General features: G+C 34.9%; 1 protein-coding gene and 1 pseudogene across 1 annotated transcript; one reads left to right on the forward strand and one right to left on the reverse strand.

The window, feature by feature from the left end:
* Positions 1–1,913: 1,913 nt before the first annotated feature.
* Positions 1,914–4,159, reverse strand: LOC147536808 (uncharacterized protein At1g28695-like). The gene is made up of 3 exons (XM_086642614.1): positions 3,980–4,159; positions 3,529–3,894; positions 1,914–2,623 (listed from the first exon to the last, which is right to left on the reverse strand). Exons 1-3 carry the CDS (start codon positions 4,127–4,129, stop codon positions 2,099–2,101), a joined length of 1,041 nt encoding a protein of 346 aa, XP_086498740.1. The 5' UTR covers positions 4,130–4,159; the 3' UTR covers positions 1,914–2,098.
* A 17,970-nt stretch (positions 4,160–22,129) lies between these two features.
* LOC147536809 (putative invertase inhibitor pseudogene) lies at positions 22,130–22,689 on the forward strand (annotated as a pseudogene).
* Positions 22,690–23,808: the final 1,119 nt, after the last annotated feature.

Below are 23,808 nucleotides of genomic sequence, written 5' to 3' on the forward strand. Positions count from 1 at the left end.
GAGATGTTAAGAAGATGATTTGAAAAGATGAAAGAAATTTCTGCCTCATCGTTGGTCCACGAGTTATCCTCCTTTTTAATGGAGTGAATTTGGTTTTTACGGTTACGGGTGACAACTTTGGCATGGAAATACCTGGTATTTCTGTCGCCCAGGTTAATATTGACTATTCTAGATTTTTCTTTCCAAAGACTTTCTTGCTGAAGAAGAACAGTTTCGATTTGGGTGAATGTCTCTTTAAAGATCTCCGGGTTGTGAATGTTCTGGATTTTGTTGGTAAGCTGTTTAATGGTCATGTCGAGATGACTGAAGACCTCTTTGTTCCATTTCGACAAACGAATTGCCAGAGATTTAATTTTGGATTGGATTTGGTTAGGGAGAGATGTCCAGTGGGTTTTGATGAATTGAGTACAGTTAGGATGAGACATCCAAATACGGATGAATTTGAAGGGTTTGCGCCTTAAAGAAGATTTAGGTTTGGTGGTAAGTATGATGGGATTGTGGTCGGAGCCAAGGGTGGGGAGGTGAGTGAGCTTGGAGTGAGAAAAGGTGGAAAGCCAATTGTGATTGACTAGAGCTCTATCTAGTCTATCTTGAATTGAATTGCCCTTAAATTATTTATTCGTCCAAGTGAAAGAGTGGTCCGAATATCCAATGTCTTGGAGGTCCATACTATTTCCCTCCTAATTTTTCGGACGGATGTAAGATACAATTCAGATCACCAATCACTAACCAAAGGTTATGATTATCCGGGGTGTGGCTAGCTAGAGTCTCCCACGGTCTCATTTTATTGTTGTTATATGGACACCCATAGAAGCCACTAAGATAGAATTGATGATTGTTATCGATTTGGGTGCCTTTAACATGGATCATATTTTGGTCCGTGTACAAGATGTCTAGGGAATAATTGGGAGACCAGTATAGAGCTAGCCCACCGACTTTGTTAATGGGATTATCAGTATGATGTTTATAGATGTTTCCCATATTTAAAATCTTATCTAAGTTGGCATTAATTCATTTAGTTTCAGACAAGAAGATAAAATCAGGGTTATAAACTAAGCAAAAACATGCATGAAGAGAAACAAGGAAAAAAAAAAGAGAAAGAAAAGGCTAGTTTCGCAGAAGTCCTCTAATTTACCACTATTGACAACTAGTGCCTCTTGTTTTATCTCATAAACTTTTTAGCCCTCTCAAGAGAGTTAGTTTTTGAACCGCTGTATAAAATTATTCCACGGTTACCCTTACGTAATATCTATTATATTAAAACAGGTCAGTCGGTTATCAGGGGATAAGTCTGACCGTCCATTTTATTTTAGAGATTTGGTTGGGAACACATCCGACGGATGATATAATTTTTTTTTTTATGTAAATAGACTACAAAAAGAAGGGTATCTATGTAAATCAACTAAAATTAGTTAGAGTAACTACTACCCATATATATTTTTTTTTTTTTTTCTCTTGAGTAGAAAAACGTGGGAGGATGAGAAATTAGTGGGGAGAAAATCTCTCTTCCACATTCTTGATCGTTTTTTTTATGAAAAAAACTTCCCAAAATAACTACTTCGAAAAATATATAAATAGGACTCTCGCCAGACTGATATCTTTTCACTATTAAGAAAAAAAACAATCTCTCACATCTATTTTATAGTTCAGGCTTCAATGAAATATTATTTCTCCTTTTTAAATGTAATTCTCTTTTTTTAAATGTACAATGAAATATTATTTTTCTTTTTTAAATGTAATTCTCTTTTTTTAAATGTAAATAGCTTAGTATTTGATTGCTCCTCTTGGTTGTTTAATGTATAATTATTATTTTCTCTAAATGTAAAATGACTATTCAACTGTTACAATATTCTTAACACGACGGCGCAGCGAAAAGGGATCTACCGCGTCAGTAGGACGCGGTGGGAACCTAGTTTTGATAAATGATAAGGCACCTGTTTATAGATAAAACAGTCAACAATCACAGTCAAAAGATTTGTTCGCCCCTCGTCATAAACTAATACGGACTTATGAGGAATTAATCCAAAGTTCAAAGTATAAAAGCAAGCATACATAAATTATTAATTACTCTCTAGACAAATTTATCCAAGATGATGATTCAAACTTTGATTTTGTGCTTCCATGAATTGAGGCATTCAGAATGAGGTGACCAAGTCCCATTAGCAAGTGTAGAACCCTTGATGAACATCCTCCATTCTCTAAGCACAACCAATAGATCAGCCACTTTGGCATTTATACTTCTACAACAATTTGCATGAACTGTTGAAACCACATTCAAATCTTTACTATCTTGACAAAACCCACTAAAATATAAGGTATCCAAATACTTCACTTTTAGCCCTAAATTTCTTAATACACCCCATTTGTATAAAATCTTAAGTGCATCTTGATCTTTCTTGGTACTATGGTGTGGGTCATCTTTCATTTTGTACCAAATATCAAATAGGGTTATTGTTTTGTTATTTGATCTAACAAAATAAAAACCAGTGTTCAATAATCTGCCATTGTTACCAGACCAAGAATCTCCATCAAAATTATCACAACTCATTTGTATATCTACCTTTTCATTTTCTTCTTGGGTTAATCTCTTTAGTGGATTATTTAGCCACATTACATCTGCATCCTGTAGCATTTACAAAAATAAATAAATTGTTAAATGGTGTCTTTGTCATATGTGTCGACCGTTGTACAAGTTCGATACATAATTTTTGTCTTTGTTTTTAACTTAATCTTGGTATCTTCGGGCATCAGCGGATCCAGGATTTGGATTCAGGGAGAGAGAAAATATATCATGAAGAAGTTCCTTTGCAAACACAATGATTAACAAAATTTTTTATCAAACACAGATACGTTATATCGTATAGAGTACTACAGTCTACAGATGTATATTAAATCCAGGGCGAAGCAGAGATTTTACGTCAAGTATGCCTGACCATAAGTTAAACCGTAGGAAAAAAAGAATCGACTCATATACTCATATACTAGTTTTGGAGAAGACAATTTCTAGTGTAAATACAGTTGATTGACTATACATGTTAATTGTCGAACGCATATTTTAGTTTCTTTTTAAAGACAAAGGGACAGTTTACAAAGCTAAATTTCATAATTGAAAACATATAGATCAATTGAAATTAGTCGATCACAAAGCACATCGTCAATTAGTAAATTGCAGTTTTCTTTAGATTCCTAGTACTTGAAAACATTGGAATTATTAGAAATTTGACAAATTAATTTGTTTTTAAAATGTGCTTAAAATGTTTTTAAATGACTACTTCGGTTAAACAGAGAGAAAATTAAAACATAAATAAAGGAAGAAACAACCAAATTCGACAATATTAGAAAGTTAAATTTTGACTTTTTAGTTAATGTATAGAAAACACAAAAAAAAAGTCGTGTTGACATTTCACCTCACTTAAAGGTCTTGCATAAAATGCCCCATAAACCAGTGTAAATTCACTGTAAGAAAAATGATTTTAATTGAGTATAAAGTTGTGATCAAACGATAATATTAAGGAAGAGAAAATATACCGTGAAGATAAAACTGTAACCACGCTTAAGAACATCAGCAAGGAATTGAGTTCTCCTCCACATCATCATCTTAAATTCATTTGAGTTATACAATTTTTCTCCACCAAAATCAACACCTTCTGTAACAAGTCTATAACAATGTAATCGTAAAAATTCACATCGTTCCGACGAAACTTGATCAACAGTAACAATTAGAAGTTGATTAAGTAAAGATCGAGTTTCTTTTCCAATCCAAAAACTCTCAAGAAATAGATTCAACATCGCGTTTTCACCATCTACATAAGCTTTATTTATAATGGCTATTATAAGTATTCTCTTATTCCCCATTGAAGCTTCTTCCAAAACTTTTTCTTGTCCACCATCATTCTACAATAAGTCCAAAGTCATGTACATAAGATTTCAATTTAATATCATGGAAATGGAATCATAATAACTACATGTATGTATTTACCTTACTTGGTGATGATAGACATTGCTGGTAGTATTGAAATGAAGATAAGCTTTTGGAGATTTCGCCGTTGGAGAGGAAAACATATACAATCCCGACGATTAACATCAACCCTAGAGCGAAATTTCCAACGCGATTTTTAGAATACTCCATAAGTTTAAGTGTCTGTATTTTTTAGAATACAGTATTTTAGCCTCCTAAATCTGTAAGTACTAGGTAGTGTGAGGGTGTTATGAATGTTGTAGATATGAGTTGAGAATTCAATATTAATGGAGACTTTTCTAGGGTTTGTTTGTAAATCTAGCAACCATTTATCTCATGTGATTTTATGTACATATAATAGTACTCCTTGTACCACAAGCTAACTAATAGAACAGATGGAGTTTTTTCTGTTAATGAAAACAATATGTACACGTATCACTAACCAAAAATTCTATTCATCCTTTCATTTTGGTCCCTCTCCCAGCCCTCCGCTGATGTGGCGACATATCATTTGAGTGTGGAGCAAATGGAGAGACAAGCTCGGCGTACCAGGCTGCCAATGAGATAGGTCAGGCTCACTCATGACATACTATGCTGAGATGACTTTTCAATCCGCGAGGCCATTTGGGCACGACCTGATTAGAGGCTCCATAGAGTGGCCCGTCTAGAGCCCTGTTCACTGGAGTAATTTAATTTTTTTTTGTTAAATTACACAACTAGCTCATTTAACCGTTTATAAATATCCAATTTCTATGATAACAAATTCGTATAATAACAAGGGAAGTTTTAAAGGGACCCCATTCTTGTTAAAAGGGCCCCTTTTGTGAATTCGGTGTAAGCCCACCGAATTCACAATTCGGTAAGAGTCCACCGAAATCACAAAATAAGATATTGGAGTAAACATTCGGTAGGCTAGGACCGAGAAGTCTCTTGTACCATCGGCTGGTTCGGGCCGAAAGTTCTCTTGTGAATTCGGTGGGCTCGTACCGAATTCACAAGGAGGGATCTTTTAACAAGAATGGAAAGGCCCCTTAAAACTTCCCTAATAACAAGTTGTCACAAAATTTTAACAATAGCTTGTTATCATTAATAATTGACAAATCTTGGGAACTATCATAAGTTGACAAATTACTTTTTCTTTTTCTTTCTCAAACATGTAAATTAAAAATTAATAAAGAAAATAATATGTGGATCAATGAGTGAAAAGAAACATGGGATGAAGTGTTAGTTTCAAGTCTCTGAAGTTGCACTAAACAAACAAGCATGTGTGCCATGTGATCCAATTTAGGAGTTAAATTTGACATTGAAGTGGTTTGGCTCATCAATGTATGAGATACTAAAACCTAGACCAGAAGTATTGGATCAGTAACTAACTAACCTAAGTTATGGACAGGGCCGGCCCTGACATTTTGGTGGCCCGAAGCAAGTCGTTAAAATGTGGCCCCCCTAATTTCTCTGATATTCGACTCTTCGCTTGAACCACAAAATTATGGTATAAGGGTTGGCACTTGCAAGTTTTTGTGGATTTTTTACTCAAAAAATAATTATGAACATAAATTATTTTAAAGCATTAGAGTTCATGTGTAATTCTTCTCACTGTCCAGCATAAATGCCCACAATTTTCCAAAATGATATTTCACAAACGAATACAAAATTATGGTATAAGGGTTGGCACTTGCAAGATTTAATTTGTGATACTGAGATTTTGTTATTGAAAATTATTTTTGAATTTATAGACTAATTGTCCTTCATACGATGGTCCATTTAATTTGATATTTGTCATTAGTGCATGTTTGCAAATTCGTTGTGTACTTGTGAGTTATTCTAGAGAAGGTTGAATTACTGTCTAAAAGACGAGCTTTGAAACTTTGTGTATAACAAAATCATTTTCTGATTTTTCATTTCTTATTAATAGCAATATTTATATATAATAGCAACAAAAAATGTATATTCACATAATTTTTGACAGAAGAAGTTTTTTTTGATAATACATGATATCATAATGGATAGGATTCTTTATTTTGGTTGAAAGATTGAATGGGATAATTAGTATTAGAATTTAGGAGAGATGTCAAGAAAGAAACTAGTATTTTTTTTCTTCAAGATTTGAGGGAACCAACCATTTATTAGGCAAGAAAAAAAATGGGGCTCACGGTTGATAAAAGTGTTGAGTCATGAGTGGAATCGAGTAGTTGGAGAGAGACTGAGAGAGAGAGAACGGAGGGCCACCTTTAAATTTTAATGAAAGACCAGAGAAATTGGGCCCGCCAATTTGTTTGAAGTTTGCTTGTTGGGCCATCCTCATTTGTTTTACTTGCTAGGATTTCCAAATACACCCAATTCAGGATGATTCCTATAGGCGCCTCTTTACATATGTGGCCCCCAAATTTGGTGGCCCAAAGCGAGGCTTTGCTCGCTTTGGGCCAGGGCCGGCTCTGGTTATGGACCATAAAAATACCCCCACTCTAAACAAGTCAAAGAGATTATGTGTGCTTCGTTACACTTACACCACATGAACTTAACGTTTACAAAACGTTTTTTTTCCGTCTTGTAAATTTTACGTTGTTATGATATTTTGGGATATTATAACGGTGAAAAATAAACATTTAACCATTAAAAAAAATATTTTGTTGTTAGTCGAGTTCACGCCCTCTCTCCATCTTGTGATCTTGATTAAGACAAAATCTTGGTTTGAAGTACGAAACTTCTTTTCTCTAAGTCGTAGAAAGGTAGACAATAAGTGAATAGTGATTTATTAGTATTCCTTCTTTATGATTAACCGAGTTAGAAAAAAATCGGAAGATAAGGAGAAGAATTTATGTAGTCGAGGGAAGAATAAATTCTCTTTCCGTAAGAGATTTTACACCCCCTGTAACAGTACCAACAGTAAGGGTGTATGCCTTCGGGATACAACGACTATCCTTTCAGAGTTGTGATGTTACTTCAATGTTCTGAAAGCGGACGAACCTTCGTAAATAATATGAGCTTCTTGACTGATGCGACTTGATATTCTAGACACTTGAATGCTTCTGACTATTTCTGCAATCACAATAATATTCTACACACTTGGAATACTGAGTTGGGAAGAAGATAATGGATGGAATTCACTCAGATATTTCTTTATACAGAATTTTATATATATTAGAATATTTCTGAAATCAAAATTATATTCTAGACACACTTGGCATACTGATTTAAGAAGAGAAGATAATAAGAGAATGAACTGATGGTGTGTTTGGTTGCAGGATTCCTAAGTAGGATTCATATCAAAAGTGAGATTTGGTAGGAATCATGAATCCTTGGTCTGTTTGGCTACCAAGAATCCTATGACTCTTGAATCCTAAGGATTCCTAATTCCAAAATTTGTATTGGACCAAAATCCCAGCCTACCCCTAGGATTTGCTAGGATTTTGGATTAATAAACCTAAATTTCAAACTTAAAATCAACAAAAATTTATTTCCCTTCTACAAAATAATAAAAATCATTAATTTTTAAAAAAACCATTTTTTTTTTAAATCATTTTTTTTTCAAAAATCATTTTTTTTTCAAAATCACTTTTTTTTTCTCCAAAAATCATTATTTTTCAAAAATCATTATTTTTTTCAAAAATAATAATTTTTGAAAAAAATAATGATTTAAAAAAAATAATGATTTTTGAAAAAAAAATAATGATTTTTGAAAAAAAAAATAATGATTTTGAAAAAAATAATGATTTTTGAAAAAAAAATAATGATTTTGAAAAAAATAATGATTTTGAAAAAAATAATAATTTTCGAAAAAATAATGATTTAAAAAATATATATTTTTAAAATAATTATTTTGTAGAAAGAAATAACTATTTTTGAAATTTTCGTGAAAAAAATAGGTTTCATGAAATTTCAGTTACCTAGAGACGATATTTGGATGAGATTTTGTTTTTGGGATATTATTCATGAATTTGAAGGATATTATTTTAATTAAAATCTTATTTTATAAGAATCCAAGTATAATAGACAAACAAACCAAAGGATTTTAAATGAAGGAATCAAGAATCCTATAATTCTTATTGGTTACCAAACAAACCAAAAGAAACCATTTGGATTCATGAATCCGTGGATTCATGAATCCTACAACCAAATGCACCATGAATGAATTTTGGAATGGTTTGGTTGTTTATATAGGAATCCAATATTATTTTCTCATTTTTTCACTTGTTAATTCTTTTTGTCGCTATTTTGTTTATGTTTTTTCATTTCCTTCCACTATTTTCGTTGTTTTTTCTATTTTCTTTTTTATGTTACAGTATTTTCCCCTGTTTTTTGGTTCCTAAAGTTTTTTTTTTTTTAGTTTTCAATATTTTGTTGTTGTCCGTCTTTTAATTTTTTTTCCCTAAAGCGTTATTTATGGTTCATTACTATTTTTTTCCTTTTTAAATCTTTTTTACAGTTTTAAAGCTATTTGTATCTAAAACTTTTCTTTTATAGTATATTTTTTGTGGTCCTTCTTTTACCAAAAAGTTTTTTTCCAAACATTTTCTCATTTTGTAATTGTTTCCTCTCAAACTAATATTTCTCTTGGATGAATGGTTGTTTGTCTTGAACAAACTGTTGCTTGTTTCTTATTTTTTTCTTCATATTTCTTTTTTATTTTAGGAAACCAGTTTCTCCCATTCAAGCATTAGTTTGTATCGAGCAAAGAACATTTTGTATCAAACAAACAACTGTCTGAATTGTTTGATGGCTGCCTGAAAAATAAATGTGATTCATAAGTCACAAATATACATAAAAGGTCAAATATAAATAAAATAGATAAAAAAACATCATAAAATGTAGATCAAAACATAGATTTGTCGCTGTTTTTCTGAACGTTTTTACTAAATGTTGTTCTTTTGTACTTCCAAAGTGTTTGTTTTCGTTTTTTACCATTATTTTAACTACTTTTCTCTCTGGAGTTTTTTTTTTGCTCTTTCTACTGTCGTTTTTGTTATATTTTCATTTTGACCATTTTTTATTAAAACGTTGTAAATGACAGATATTCACACACTTATTTGTTGGATACAATTTGCTCAATATTTTTTTCAAACAAATCTTCTGTCGGTATATTTGAGTATCACGTCATTAATTACTAGATTATAACATTCCATAACAGTATTAGTAATCGTATAAAAAGAATAACAATCATTTATTTCAAGAAATCCAAAAGATTTTTTTTAACACTTATAAATAAACCAAGAAACAATGTTGAAAACATATATCCTCAAACCCTAAAAAACATCAATCATGAAGAATTCTTCCATCTCTCTCTCTTATTCTTTCCTCTTTGTTTCTTCTCTCATTGTTTTAATCCTTCATGGGTCTAGTGTTAATGGTGTTGACATAGTCAATGAGACATGTAAGAAAGCAGTAGCTAATGACCCACAACTCAAGTATGATGTTTGTGTAGCATCACTTGAAGCAAACCCTAAAAGTAAAACTGCAGATCTTTTAGGTCTTGGAATTATTTCATTGGAAAATGTTTTAAGTAAAGCAACTAGTATTATATCAGATATTAAAAAACTTACACAAGGAGGAGGAGATCCAAGATTACAGAAACACTTAGATGTCTGTTCTGAAGTATATGATGATGCAGTTGATAGTGTAAAAGAGGCTATTGACTATTTCAATAAGAAGGATTTTGGTACTGCTAATATTCAGATAAGTGCAGCCATGGATGCTTCTTCTGATTGTGAAGATGGGTTTAAGGAAGATCAGGGTTTAGCTTCTCCATTGACTAAACAAGATGGTGATTTCTTTCAACTAACGGCTATTTCTCTTTCCATTGCCAATCAACTTAATAAATAGAATAATATATTTTCTTTTATTGATTAGTTTTATTATAGAAATAAATATATTATGTTTCCTCGACGGACCTCTAGAAGTGTCAAATTTGTGTTGGAGAGTTATATGTATAAGAAACAGAATTACATTCAATAATGAATACAAGTTTGTTTATTTTAGATAAAGTGTCTTTATTATTTTGTAATTTACGATTTTTTGTAGATACGAGGATATATTAATTATCTGCACAATTCTGATCTAACATTTCGAAATTAATCATTATTTCTTTTTTCCAAAAAGTTTTGTTGGGGTGAATATGATTTTGCCAGCGTTTTGGGGAAAGCAAAATAGTTTTCGGGGTGTGAAATTCTAAAGGGAATATGTGAAATTTTAGAAATTTTTCGGGAAAACAAATTTTAAGGGGAAATAAAACATTGCTTCTTCCTCTTCTTCTTTTTCATATTCATCTTCAACTCCGGCCACCATTTCAAACCACCATCTCCGGCCAGGGCCGTGCCTGAGAATTTAAGGGCCCAGTGCGAAATTTGAATCTGGACCTTTTTGAACAAAAAAACTACAAACAAAATTTGGACAAGCTATAATTTCTTTGTTAAGATGTATTCTTTCTTTGTACAAGATATAGTTTAAAATCTAAAAGTAGATTTTCGAATGTAGCATTTTGTATCATGATTTTCACATAGATACCTTCGATTTTTTTTTTACGAATTTTAGACATCTATCTCCAAAAGTACTTCAAAAGATGAAAGAAATGCACCCAAATACATGACAAAATGTAAAAAAAGTGTAACAAAGTAAAAAATAAAGAGTCAATTAGCAATGTATCATGAACCTTAATTACAAAATTAGCTAAAGGAGTAAAAAATTAATTTTGCAGTAAGTGGGTTTCGAACCCTCGAAAAACGGATGGAATAAGAAACTTCCAACCATCCCGGCTAACATGTGTTTTTGTACATGTCTTTTCCTTTATTTTATATATAGTAGCTATTAGGATATCATCGCAAACGGGCCCTTCTCGGTGGGGGGCCCTGTGCGGCCGCCCTGCCGGCACGGGCCCAAGCACGGCCCTGTCTCCGGCCACCACCTCCGGTCACAACCACCACCATTTTCTTCCTCCTCTCCCCACCCTCTCTCTCTCTTATAGTTTGTCTCTCTATCTCTGCCCCCCTCTCTCTTACCGTATCTCTCTTAGAACTTCAAAAACAACCCTAACCCCACATACCAATCTCTACCCCTCTCTTACCGTCTCTATCTCTCTCTCCTAGTTCTAGGGGTATCTCTCTCTCCCTCTGCCCCTCTCTCTCTTACCGTCTCTCTCTTAAAACTTCAAAAACAAACCCTAACCCCAAATACCGATCACTCCCCCTCTCTTACCGTCTCTCTCTCTCTCTCTCTCTCTCTCTTAGTTCTAAGGGGATCTCTCTCTCCCTCTGCCACTCTCCCTCTTACCGTCTCTCTCTCTCATACATAGTTCCGGCGAAGGAAAGCTCATCCTTCGCAAGAACAAGACCTTGAGGAGGGTTTCACCAAACCCTCCTCGAGGGTTTGGTGGGTCTGTCGACCACGAAACATTTCGTAGTCGACAAACCACCAACTTTTCGTGGGAAGTCGTCCCACGAAAAAGTTGTGGCCTACAGACCCACAATATCTCGTGGGTCGGTCGGCCACGTACTATTTCGTGACCCAATTACCCCACAAAATCTGAAACTATTAGAGAGAGAGAGAGTTTAGGGTGAATGAGAGTGAAACAGAATATTAGGGTTTGGTGATCAGAGAAACCGAGATTCAATGATAAAGAGAACGAGATATAGCGAGAGAGAGAGGCAATGAGATCGATAACCCATCCACCCAAAAAAATCAACTTGGTCAAACTGAATTGACCATTAATTGGAAAACAAAAAAATCTTCTCTCGATATATTTCAGTATCACGTCATTACTATAATAACATTCCATAACACTGTAACACTATTACTAATCGTATATAAAAAACTATCAACAATTTATTTCAAAAAATTCCAAAGATCTTTTCAACACTTATAAATAAACCAAGAAACAATGTTGAAGACATATATCCTCAAACCCTAAAACACATCAATCATGAAGAATTCCTCCATCTCCCTCTCTTGTTCTTTCCTCTTTGTTTTTCTCTCTGTTTTGATCCTTCATGGGTCTAGTGTTAATGGTGTTGACATAGTCAATGAGACATGTAAGACAGCAGTAGCTAGTGATCCACAACTCAAGTATGATGTTTGTGTAGCATCACTTGAAGCAAACCCTAAAAGTAAAACTGCAGATCTTTTAGGTCTTGGAATTATTTCATTGGAAAATGTTTTGCTTAATAGAAATTATAGGCAAGTCACATACTTAGCTTCTTATGGTTGCTTTTACTTCTATACTTCACTCATATTTCTTTTGTTCCCAACAGTAGAAAGCATCACCTAATCGAGGAAGAAGTGAGGATGAAAACAATGAGAAGAATCCCAAGACTAAAACAGAGAAGGAAACATTGTAATTTGAAATTTGGTTCTTATATTCATAAAAATTGATGGTTAAGTACGACAAGAGCTTGAGTTCTTCTACTGTTTTGTTCATTTTTTTGTTTGATACTGCTACTTGTTTAGATCTAACGTTAGTCCCCTTTATTCTTAAAAATTGACCACAATTAGAAGGTAAAGAAAGTGAAAAATGATGAGAAGGCCAATATGCTGTTCTGGAATGAGTTTGGGAATTGGTAGGCCTTGGTATCATTGAAGATCGGAGTTCTTTTCACCAAGCTTCTCATATTTGAATGTTTAGATTTAATTGTCGTACATTCCGTTATGTCATGTCAGTTTCAAATTGTCTTTTCTTATTAATCAAATAGCCATGTTACTTAAACTTAAATCTTATTATTATTTACAGGTCTGGTGCCAAAGAGCATCTTTGGATCAGTACATCTCAAGAATGAAACTGTGACAAAAGGATTATATTAGTAACAAGAACGGACAAAGAACAGTTGGGGAAATCTCCATTCCTTGAGCAACTCACCGAGAAAATTACTGAATTGCTTGTGACAACAAAAGGTAGAAACTGCCCTCATTTCCCTATGATCCATTTGAAGTACTTCTATGATGAATAACCAAAGACATGTTGGTGTGATGATAAGAGGAAATTTGCATTGTTATCCTAGTTTGACACTGCTAATTAGTGACAAATTGGCATTATAATCAATATCCTAATTATAGGGTGTGCATGTATTTATGTACTTGAGTTTCTTATTAATGCACTATGAATAAAATTTCATGGGAAGTTACTGAAATGACAATTTTTTTTGGATATTTTGCCTCAATTAATAGCCTTTAAACCAAAAAAGTGGGATTGTAATTTATATTTTTATTGAAAATAAAACTATTATTAGTGACGGATAACACTGTCCCAAATATGTAATAGGGACAAATGTAATCCGTCACTAAACCTGTCCCTAATAATATTCGGGATGCCAGTATCTGCGACAATCTGTAATCTGTCCCAAATACTTAATAAGGACGGTTTTTGGCATTTAGGGACGGTTTTTGTCCATCCCTAATGCCATATTTTTTGTAGTGACTGAAGATTAATATTGCTGGTGATATAGACCAGAGGGGGTGGCGGCTGCGATGGTGGTTCCTTATGCAAACGACATGATTTTGACATCGAGGATTAAGATTATTCCCTCCATTGTAGCTCTCAATAGTGAAATGAGAAGATTCTGGCTAGGGATGGATCTAGAAAATGAAATAACTTATGTAACTTTGAGATAGAAGTTTCTAGGGTTTTAGTCTCCCCCTCATCGGACGAAGACTTGGATCCTCCTTGGCGAATCCTACGAGAGATAAATGAGATACGTGCCTTGCTACAGGAAAAACACGTGATTATAACTCGTTGTCACCGAAATTCAAATGAAGGCCCTCATTCCTTGGCAGCTACAGCTTTGGTACCTTTTTTTTTGTTAAAGGACAGCTTTGGTACCTTAATGTTGTAGTTTGCACCCCGTCTTAACGATCTGTTATTAACTTCACTAAGATTTATTAACTTGATCACATGTCCAAAAATTCTTTTTTGTGTAAAATTAACAAAAGGACAATTATAAATGAAAAATTGTCCACCACTCATTCATGGAGTGGTTGGACATTCTTTCTTAAGTCTATGATGTCTTTGAATTGAGTCTTTGTGGAAGCACTTTATCATCAACATTTATCTCACGTAGTTTTGACTATAAATAAAGTAAATCTATGAATAAATGGACTTTGAGGCCTCCTAAGATGGTCCTAAGAGTCTTTATGTGGTCTTTAGGGTTGAAGATGTCTAAATTAGCGGTTATAGTGTTCATCCAAATTCATAATGTATGCATATCATTTTCATGATGTATCAACGCCATTCAAATGTAATGATTCTTGGAGTCCGATCTCAAAAAAGAAAGAAAAACTGTCATTTACTTTTGAGTCATTATTATATCCCTATTTCTCAGAGTTTTTTTTTTCACTTCATAACTGTTTTTTTCGTTGTTTCGTTTTATGTTTTTTCATTTCCTTTCGCTATTTTCGTTACTTTTTTTTCTATTTGTTTATATTTCAGACAAATTCATCTCCTTTTTGCCAAGAAACATTATGATTCGATCAACAACCTCGGAATAGTTCTCCAAAACTACATCTACGACTGAAAATCACCATCCTTTCTTATTGAATGAAACCCCTCGTCCTGCCGTGCGTGTTGGGAAAGAAACGCCCTAATTTTACTTCGAAGAAAAAGAACAAAATGGAAGGAGAAAGAGGAAATACTGTGTTGATGTGATGAAGATTAAGAGAGGGAAAATGAAGATCAAAGAATACGAATGTAGAACTAGTTATCAGAAATAAAATAGTGTTTGCCCGAGTAAGTGATGGTTGCCGGTGAGAGTGGATTTTCACCGGAGAAGATGGAATGGAATGAAAGAAGAAACCAAAAAGAAAAAATAGGTTTTTAACTTTAGGTCCTTGGATTTGGTCATTTGGAACTAAATTTATTTGCACCCAATTTTGTTGTCCATCTAAGATAACTAGTTGTCCATATATTGGCCACCATATTTTTTAACCACAAGATAAACGAATGAATATGAGGCTTTTACCTTCTAGTCAAAGAGAAACAAATCAGACTCAGTTTGTATTGATGATGATTAAAAGTGGGTTTCTCAGTTCCTCTTGATGATCGAGATCTACATTCAGATCATGAATTCTCTGTAACAATTTGATGAAATCGCTCTTCTCTAATATTTTCGGCTTTTGGTATTAATAATGATTTGTCGCTCAAATAGAGAAGGCTGATTTTGAAGGAGAATGGGATGGTAGTGGGCCACTGAAAGAGAGAATGTTTTGGAGCAGTAGGAGGATTGTGGAGAAAGAGGGATGAAAGAATGAAAGTGAGGGAGAGTGGTTTGAGCGTTTAGAGTAAGAGGGGCAGATGAAAGAATGAGGGTTTGGACAATTTTTAACTCATTTCATTCTTTCATCCAACCCAAAAAAATTACTCTTAAACGACCTAAATCTCATTTCAATTTATCTGTGGTCTTTTAACCTTATGATTTTAGACCAACAACCCATCCACCCAAAAAAATCAACTTGGTCAAACTGAATTGACCATTAATTGGTAAAAAAGAAAATCTTCTCTCGGTATATTTCAGTATCACGTCATTACTATAATAACATTCCATAACACTGTAACACTATTACTAACCGTATATAAAAAATATCAACAATTTTTTATAAAAAATTCCAAAGATCTTTTCAACACTTATAAATAAGCCAAGAAACAATGTTGAAAACATAACCTAAAAAAACTAAAACATCAATCATGAAGAATTCCTCCATCTCCCTCTCTTGTTCTTTCCTCTTTGTTTTTCTCTCTGTTTTGATCCTTCATGGGTCTAGTGTTAATGGTGTTGACATAGTCAATGAGACATGTAAGACAGCAGTAGCTAGTGATCCACAACTCAAGTATGATGTTTGTGTAGCATCACTTGAAGCAAACCCTAAAAGTAAAACTGCAGATCTTTTAGGTCTTGGAATTATTTCATTGGAGAATGTTTTAAGTAAAGCAACTAGTATTATATCAGATATTAAAAAACTTATACAAGGAGGAGGAGATCCAAGATTACAGAAACACCTAGATGTCTGTTCTGAAGTATACGATAATGCAGTTGATAGTGTAAAAGAGGCTACTGACTCTTTCAATAAAAAGGATTTTGGTACTGCTAATATTCAGATAAGTGCAGCCATGGACGCTTCTTCTGATTGTGAAGATGGGTTTAAGGAAGATCAGGGTTTAGCTTCTCCATTGACAAAACAAGATGGTGATTTCTTTCAACTAACGGCTATTTCTCTTTCCATTGCCAATCAACTTAATAAATAGAATAATATATTTTCTTTTATTATAGAAATAAATATATTATGTTTCCTCGACGGACCTCTAGAAGTGTCTAATTTGTATTGGAGAGTTATATGTATAAGAAACAGAATTACATTCAATAATGAATACAAGTTTGTTTACGTATTTTAGATAAAGTGTCTTTATTATTTTGTAATTTATGATTTTTTGTAGATACGAGGATATATTAATTATCTGCACAATTCTGATCTAACATTTCGAAATTAACCATTGTTTCTTTTTTCCAATAGGTTTTGTTGGGGTGAATATGATCTTACTCCTAATTTTGGCTAGCGTTTTAGAGAAAGAAAAATAGTTTTCGGGGTGTAAAATTTTAAGGGAAATATGTGAAATTTTAGAAATTTTTTGGGGAAACAAATTTTAAGGGAAAATAAAACATTGCTTCTTCTTCTTCTTCATCATCTTCAACTCCGGCCACCATTTCAGACCACCATCTCCGACCGCCACCTCCGGTCACAACCACCACTATTTTTTTCCTCCTCTCCCCACTCTCTCTCTGTTATAGTTTGTCTCTCTATCTCTGCCCCCCTCTCTCTTACCGTCTCTCTCTTAGAACTTCAAAAACAAACCCTAACCCCAAATACCGATCTCTCCCCCTGTCTTACTGTCTCTCTCTCTTTTTCTCTCTCTCTTAGTTCTAAGGGGATCTCTCTCTCCCTCTGCCACTCTTTCTCTTACCGTCTCTCTCTCTCATACACAGTTCCGGCGAAGGAAAGCTCATCCTTCGCCGGAATTAGACCTTGAGGAGGGTTTCACCAAACATTTCGTGGTCGCCAAACCACCAACTTTTCGTGGGAAGTCGTCCCACGAAAAGGTTGTGGCCTACAGACCCACAATATCTCGTGGGTCGGTCGACCACGTACCATTTCGTGACCCAACTGCCCCACGAAATCTGAAACTGTTATAGAGAGAGTTTAGGTTGAATGAGAGTGAAACAAAATATTAGGGTTTGGTGATCGGAGAAACCAAGATTCAATGATAAAGAGAACGAGTATAGTGAGAGAGAGGCAGTGAGATCGATAACGAGAGAGAGGGAGGGAGAGAGAGAAAAAGATGTAAACGACGATGGTGGTGGCCGGATTTTGGTGATGAGGGTATGCTCTTGAGTTTAGAGCCAAGAATCAAAACCGATGATGTTGTGATCAAGAACAAGTAAGCAAGAAAAATAAAAGAGATGTAAAAAATCACAAAAGCACAAAGAGATTTACGTCTTTTGGTTTGTTTAACCTATTCCACGGCAAACAAGAACGTGATGATTTTCACTATGATAAGAATAACAAGTTACACAAGGAAATAAGTGAGAATGAATAAAGATACCTCTAGGGTTTTAGTTTATATAATCATTAAAACTCTAATCTCACCGCTTGTTTCTTTCTAATTCCTGAAATTACATGGGATCGATAGTGCTATCCTGCTATGACTTTAGAGACAAAATAGGATCTGAATTCGAGTGATACCAGCAATGGGTATCTCCAAAGACCGTGACTTCGAGGAATAAAGAAAAATCTTTAGGGTATAAAAAATTAGTCAATAAAGATTGGTTTAGAGGGCCTATTCTTCTTTTAATCCAAAAAGTGAATTGATCAAACACTGCCCCTTAATCTCCATCTTCTCTCTCGTTTTCTTACTTATTATTTCTCTCTCTCCCACTATCTCACATTATTTTTCACTCTTGTTCTCTCTCTCTCTCTCTCTCTCTCTCTCTCTCTCTCTCTCATTCTCTTGCGGTCTGTATAGATCTCCATGTGGAGATCACAGAGTTCGTTGGCACGAAATGTTTTTCTTGCCACCAAATTCTCGTAGGGTTTCGCCAGAACCCGTCCTCGAGGTCTGGTTCCGGCGAAGGAAACCCGTCCTCGAGGTATGGTTCCGGCGAAGGAAACCCGTCCTCGAGGTCTGGTTCCGGCGAAGGAAACACTTCCCTTTGACGGAACTGTGTCTGAGAGAGAGAAACAAGGAGAAATCGATCGAGAACAATGAAAGATTGAGAGAGAAACAATAAGAGATCGAAAGACATAGGTTGTGAGAGCAATAAAAAGAGGTAGTGAGAGAGAGAAAGGGAGAGACCGAAAGAGGGCAACAATGAGTGAGAGAGGAGAATATGTGGCAATTGTTGTCGGAATGATGGTTGTGGGAAGTTGTGGTAGTGAAGGTGATAGAGAAGATAAAGATTAGGGGGCAATGTTTGATCAAGTTAATTTTTGGGTTAAAAAATAATATGCCCCCGAGAATGTAAAAAAAAAACATAGATTCCTTAGAGAATTTATTCTTTGAAGATTATTCTTTATGGCCCAACGCCGCTGCCTCACCTAATTCCAAAAAATAAAGAAGAACTCTGCGCTATAAACAGAAAGCTATTGGAAATTTATTTTTTCAAAAACCATAATCTAAATTCTAACCTCCCCTTTGAATATGGTTATTCTGGGCAGAGTAAAAGCGGTGCACTAAAGAGATCCAAGAGCACTTTCAAATAAAAGGAACAAGCTAATATTAGACTGGTTCTTGTTCCATGGGTTGCTGCTTGAATTCTAAATTTAATAGGACTGGTTGATTAATAGCTTTCCATGAATTTTAGAATATTATGAGCAAGCTTTCCTTGTGTATATTCCTTATATTTCTTGATGTCTATAAATATTTTTGAAAATAATGGAGGTATTGTAATAACTCTTTTTTTCAGTAATAGATGTAGCTATTTCAACAAAACAAAAAAGATAGACGACTCTATTGAGAATGAGAAAGATGAAAGAGAGTGTCAAATAAATGGTTTTTCTATTGTTGAATTGATGATATGAAATTACATAGAATAATTGAAAACAAGAGGCAGACAAAGGCGTAGTTAGGACGTGTGCTAATTTATCATGCGTAGAGATGTTTCAGGTATGAAGACAAAGGCAGACAAAGTGACCCATAGTTTCCGCACGTTTCATCTTCTTATGAAAAATTGAATTTGCAGTCAAGTGATGAATTCATGTTTTTGTATATATTGATTTATCCTATACATCTCTCTATTCAATCTGGTTACAAATCAAAAAATAGAAATACAAAATCAAATTACACAGTTTCAGAATTTAACAATGGAAACTATATATCGTGAATGAATATAAATATTTCCTAATTTCAACACTCCCCCTCAAACTGAGCGAAGATGTTGACGAGACTGAACTTGACAAGAGATGACCACGTACATTAATGACAAACCAACATGTTTGGTGAACATATATGCCGTTTGACTAGTGGATGACACAAAATTTGGTTTCATAACATTTGAGCGCATATTTTTCAAGACAAGTGATTGCGTCTTATTTATCCAATAGCTATGTCTCTCATCATCTTTTGATCCTGCATAATCAAAATAAGTAAAGCAGGAGAGTTGTGACTGTGCACCTGTGATATAGAAGTGACCAAGACCAAGGCATGCCTTTAGGTAGTAAAAATGGGGTAAGCGACATCCAGATGTGCAGTACGCGGTGAGTGCATGAACTGACTTACAATACTCATTGCATATATACGTGAGATCTGGTATTATGTTTGTCAAATAAATGAGGCGACCCACAAGCCGTTGATATATACTATAATGGGTTTCGTAATAACCATTTAGACTATGTTGTTAGGTCTATATGAGTATAGGCAAGCCTGGACCACAGTACCATACATTTATCCAGAAGGAGATGAATAACATATTTGCATTGAGATATAAATATTGTTGGGATTTGTAGTCACCTAGTGTTTTTTAGCGAAACTTCAGATGTGTAATACGTCTAGCACTAGCTACAAGGATTACATCATGAACTAAAGGTGGACTAGAATGGGATAAAACTTTACCTTAAACTAAACTGACTGTCTTCATCTCGAAGGTCAAAACTCCAAACTGCACCTTCTCTACTTGAGAGACCCGAGCAATCGACTTGATCTCCCGCCTTTAGAGCCAGCTAGAATCTTATTCAGAGGTTAAGATGTAGAACATATCTCCTTTTGACTAGATAGATCGAGTGGAAGCTTTTTCTCTAATTTTCTCCCCACTAGATGGTGCAGAGCTAGAAAAACTTGATGGTGCAGAGCTAGATTTTCTCTAGAGAAAATTCCACACATTTTTTGTTCTAATAAGGTCCTTATATAGAGAACCCTAAAGTCAGATTCCTATCCGAAACAGGATTCAATAAGGACCATAGGAAAGATAAGACGCAGAATTCTATTCTGAGTGGGATTCCCAGATGAGAGTTCTGCCCCCATCTGGGACATCTCCCTGATGTGTTCGGTCAGAAAAGCCCCTTTAGTGGGATGGGCCCGGCCGGCCCATTGCTCTAGTGACCGTGAAATGGCCAACCCCTTTTACTTCATTTGGGGGTCTCTTATGGGCTAATTATTTCTATCTTTGTCGGGATCTTATCTAGACCTTCTGGGTCTATCAAATTAGATCTAATCCAACCTTTTACGTAGTTCCCTCTTGTCATATCTCTCCGATCAAATCATCACTCTTTGGTGCAACACATTGTAGGATTCGGTCAAAGTTAGTCGTGAATCACTAAAGTAATCCGACAATCGTAGTTGGTTTCTAGCTAAACATTACGATCCTCAACTCGTATGGCCTTGATGATCTTCTGGATAAAGTCCTTATTGTACTCTATGTGAAAAATTGAATGCATTTCATCTCCTTCAGAAGGACATCTCCTTCAGAATGACATCTTCTTCAAAATGCCTTCAGAATGACATCTCCTTCAGAAGGACATCTTCTTCACTCTAGAAAGACATCTCAGAATTTTTCCAACGCCTTTTAACTTAAACAATACCAAATAACGAGTACAAAATTAGATTATTTTAATGAGTTATGATGATAAAAGTTACAAAATGAAATTAAGGTTTGTAAGTCAGGGCAGGTGCATGAGGTCGAGCTAATAGGGTTCATCAATGGATACCCATATTGTGGGCAGGGCAAGTCAATAATTGGAACTTCCATGTTAGGAGATGAGAGAGGGACAATGAGAGAGCGAGAGAGAGATAATGAGAGACAGCGAGAGAGCAACAAAAGAGAGAGTAAGAAAGAATGAGAGAGGAGATGAAAATTAGGAGGCTAAACACAGTTATATGAATTTGTGCGTTAAAAAATAAAATGTCTCATAAATCAATCTTAATTGACTAAATTTTTATTCTCCAACAACTTTTTTTATGCCCCAAAATTGCGGCCAATACATTTTATTTAAGAAAATTTGATTATTTGCTGTAGAGCCCGCCCAAAAAAGAAAAAAAAAACATTTGATCAAACTTTATTGCCCATTAATTGGAAAAAAAAGTCATTTTTCCATATATTGGAATGTTATGTGGTTACCTTATATAATCTCTAGATTATAACAGTCCCATAAGAGTATTGCTAAGAGCATCTCCAATGCAACACTCAATCTTAGAAACTCTGAGTGCCACCTAGGATTTTTAGAGGTTTTTCTTAAAACTCATCTCCAATGCAACACTCTATTTAGATCTCTAATATGACGTGTCGAGGGTGGAATAGAGATATCTCAAGAGGACACTCTATTTCTAGAGCGTCCTCTTGAGATATCTCTAATTGTCCAACTCATCAATATTTGATTTGCAAGTCTTCTATATTTTCTAAAATAACTAATTATTTATTGACAAAAATAACTATGCCACATAAGTAAATAAGATAAGTTTAGAGTTTTGCATTGGAGACAAAAAAAAAATTGAGGATCTCTATTAAGGCCACCTAGGAGTGAGAATCTCAATTGGAACTTGACACATAGGATGAATAGAGATTTTTATGAGTTTTGCATTGGAGATGCTCTAATCATGTATAAAGAATATGAATCATTTATTTCAAAAAATCCAAAAGATCTTCTCAACACTTATATATATACAATCAAGAAACAATCTTGAAAACTTATCCTAAAAAACTATTATCATCAAACATGAAGAACCCTTCCATCTCTCTCTCTTGTTCTTTCCTCTTTATTTCTCTCTTTGTTTTCATCCTTCATGGGTCTAGAGTTAATGGTGTTGATATAGTCAATGAGACATGTAAGAAAGCAGCAGCATATGATCCACTACTTAAGTATGATGTTTGTGTAGCATCTTTTGAAGCAAACCCTAAAGTCAAACTGCAGACCTTTTTGGTCTTGGAATCATTTCATTGGATAATGCTGTAAGTAAGGGAAATAACATTATGTCAGATATTAAAAAACTTATACAAGGAGGAGGAGGAGATCCAAGACTACAGAAACACTTACCAGACTGTGCTGAATTCTACAATAATGCAGTTTATAATGCAGAAGAGGGTATTAACTATTTCAATAAGAGGGATTTTGGTAGTGCTAATGTTCAGATAAGTGCAGCCATGGGTGCTTCTTCTGATTGTGAAGATGGGTTTAAGGAAGAGAAAGATTTAGCTTCTCCATTAGCTAAACAAGATGCTGATTTCTTTCAACTAACGGCTATTTCTCTTTCCATTATTAATCAACTCCATAAGTAGAACAAAATTTTCCTAATTTTTTTTTATTAGTGTTCGTATTGAAATAAATAAAGTATGTTCCCCTTACGGAGTTCTACAAGTGCTTAATTTGAGTCCGAGAATATCTGTATAAGAAGCTTTAGAAAAAAACATGTAAGAATGAATACAAGTTCATTAATTTTGGAGTACGAGTCTTTATTTGTGACGTCCCAAGCCCTAGCAGTTATCGATAGTCCTCGCTTTAGACACCTCACACCGGAACGAAGTTTCTTTTTGGCGAAGGCTCCTCGAGCCCCCCAAAAGGCCTCCACACTCACTAAGCTTGAGTGTACGCCCATAGCCCAGGCTCCGGACACTCTCGTGAGCAATGTGGGACTATCACAATCCCCCCACCCTCAAAGAAGAGTCGGCCTCGGTTCATACCACTCGTGACGCCCCAAGCCCTAGCAATTATCGATATTGTCCCAACTTTAGACACCTTACACAGATACAAGGTTTTGTTCTTGGAGAAGGCTCCACGAACCCCCCAAAGGCCTCGACTCGAACGTGGTAAACCTGTGATGAAGTTCATCGATATATTATCCTCATTTCCACTTTGGAATGGGCATCGGTTCTAGAAGTCTCAACGGATGTCGATTTTATGCTTTCACCATCTGACACACATCACACTTCCTCACATGTTGAACAACATCTTTCTTCATCCCGGACCACCAATAATGTCTTTTCAGTCGTTATACATTTTGTTACCACCAGGGGTAAACAATGTACTTGCTACAGTGTGCTTCATCTAGAATATCCCGTCTCACCACGAGACCTTTTGGGTGCTCGAGGAGCCTTTGCCAAAAACAAAACTCCGTACCGATGTGAGGTGTTTAAAGCGGTGACACTATCGATAACTGCTTGGACTTGGGACGTCACAAATGGTAGCAGAGCCAGGGCCTTTTGAGGGGGGGGGGGGTGCTCATGGAGCCTTTACTAAGAACAAAACCCCGTACCTGTGTGAGGTGTCTAAAGAGGAGACAATATCGACAACTGATAGGACTTGGGACGTCACATTATTATATACTATGGATACCCCGTGCCTCCGACACGATGAAAATCGAACTTCAATCTCATAATGTGATTATCATAAACTTCCGA

The sequence above is a fragment of the Eschscholzia californica genome, unplaced genomic scaffold (assembly GCF_041429995.1).
Source record: "Eschscholzia californica isolate CP2 unplaced genomic scaffold, dmEscCali1.0.p SCAF_5, whole genome shotgun sequence".
In the NCBI taxonomy this organism is placed as follows: Eukaryota; Viridiplantae; Streptophyta; class Magnoliopsida; order Ranunculales; family Papaveraceae; genus Eschscholzia; species Eschscholzia californica.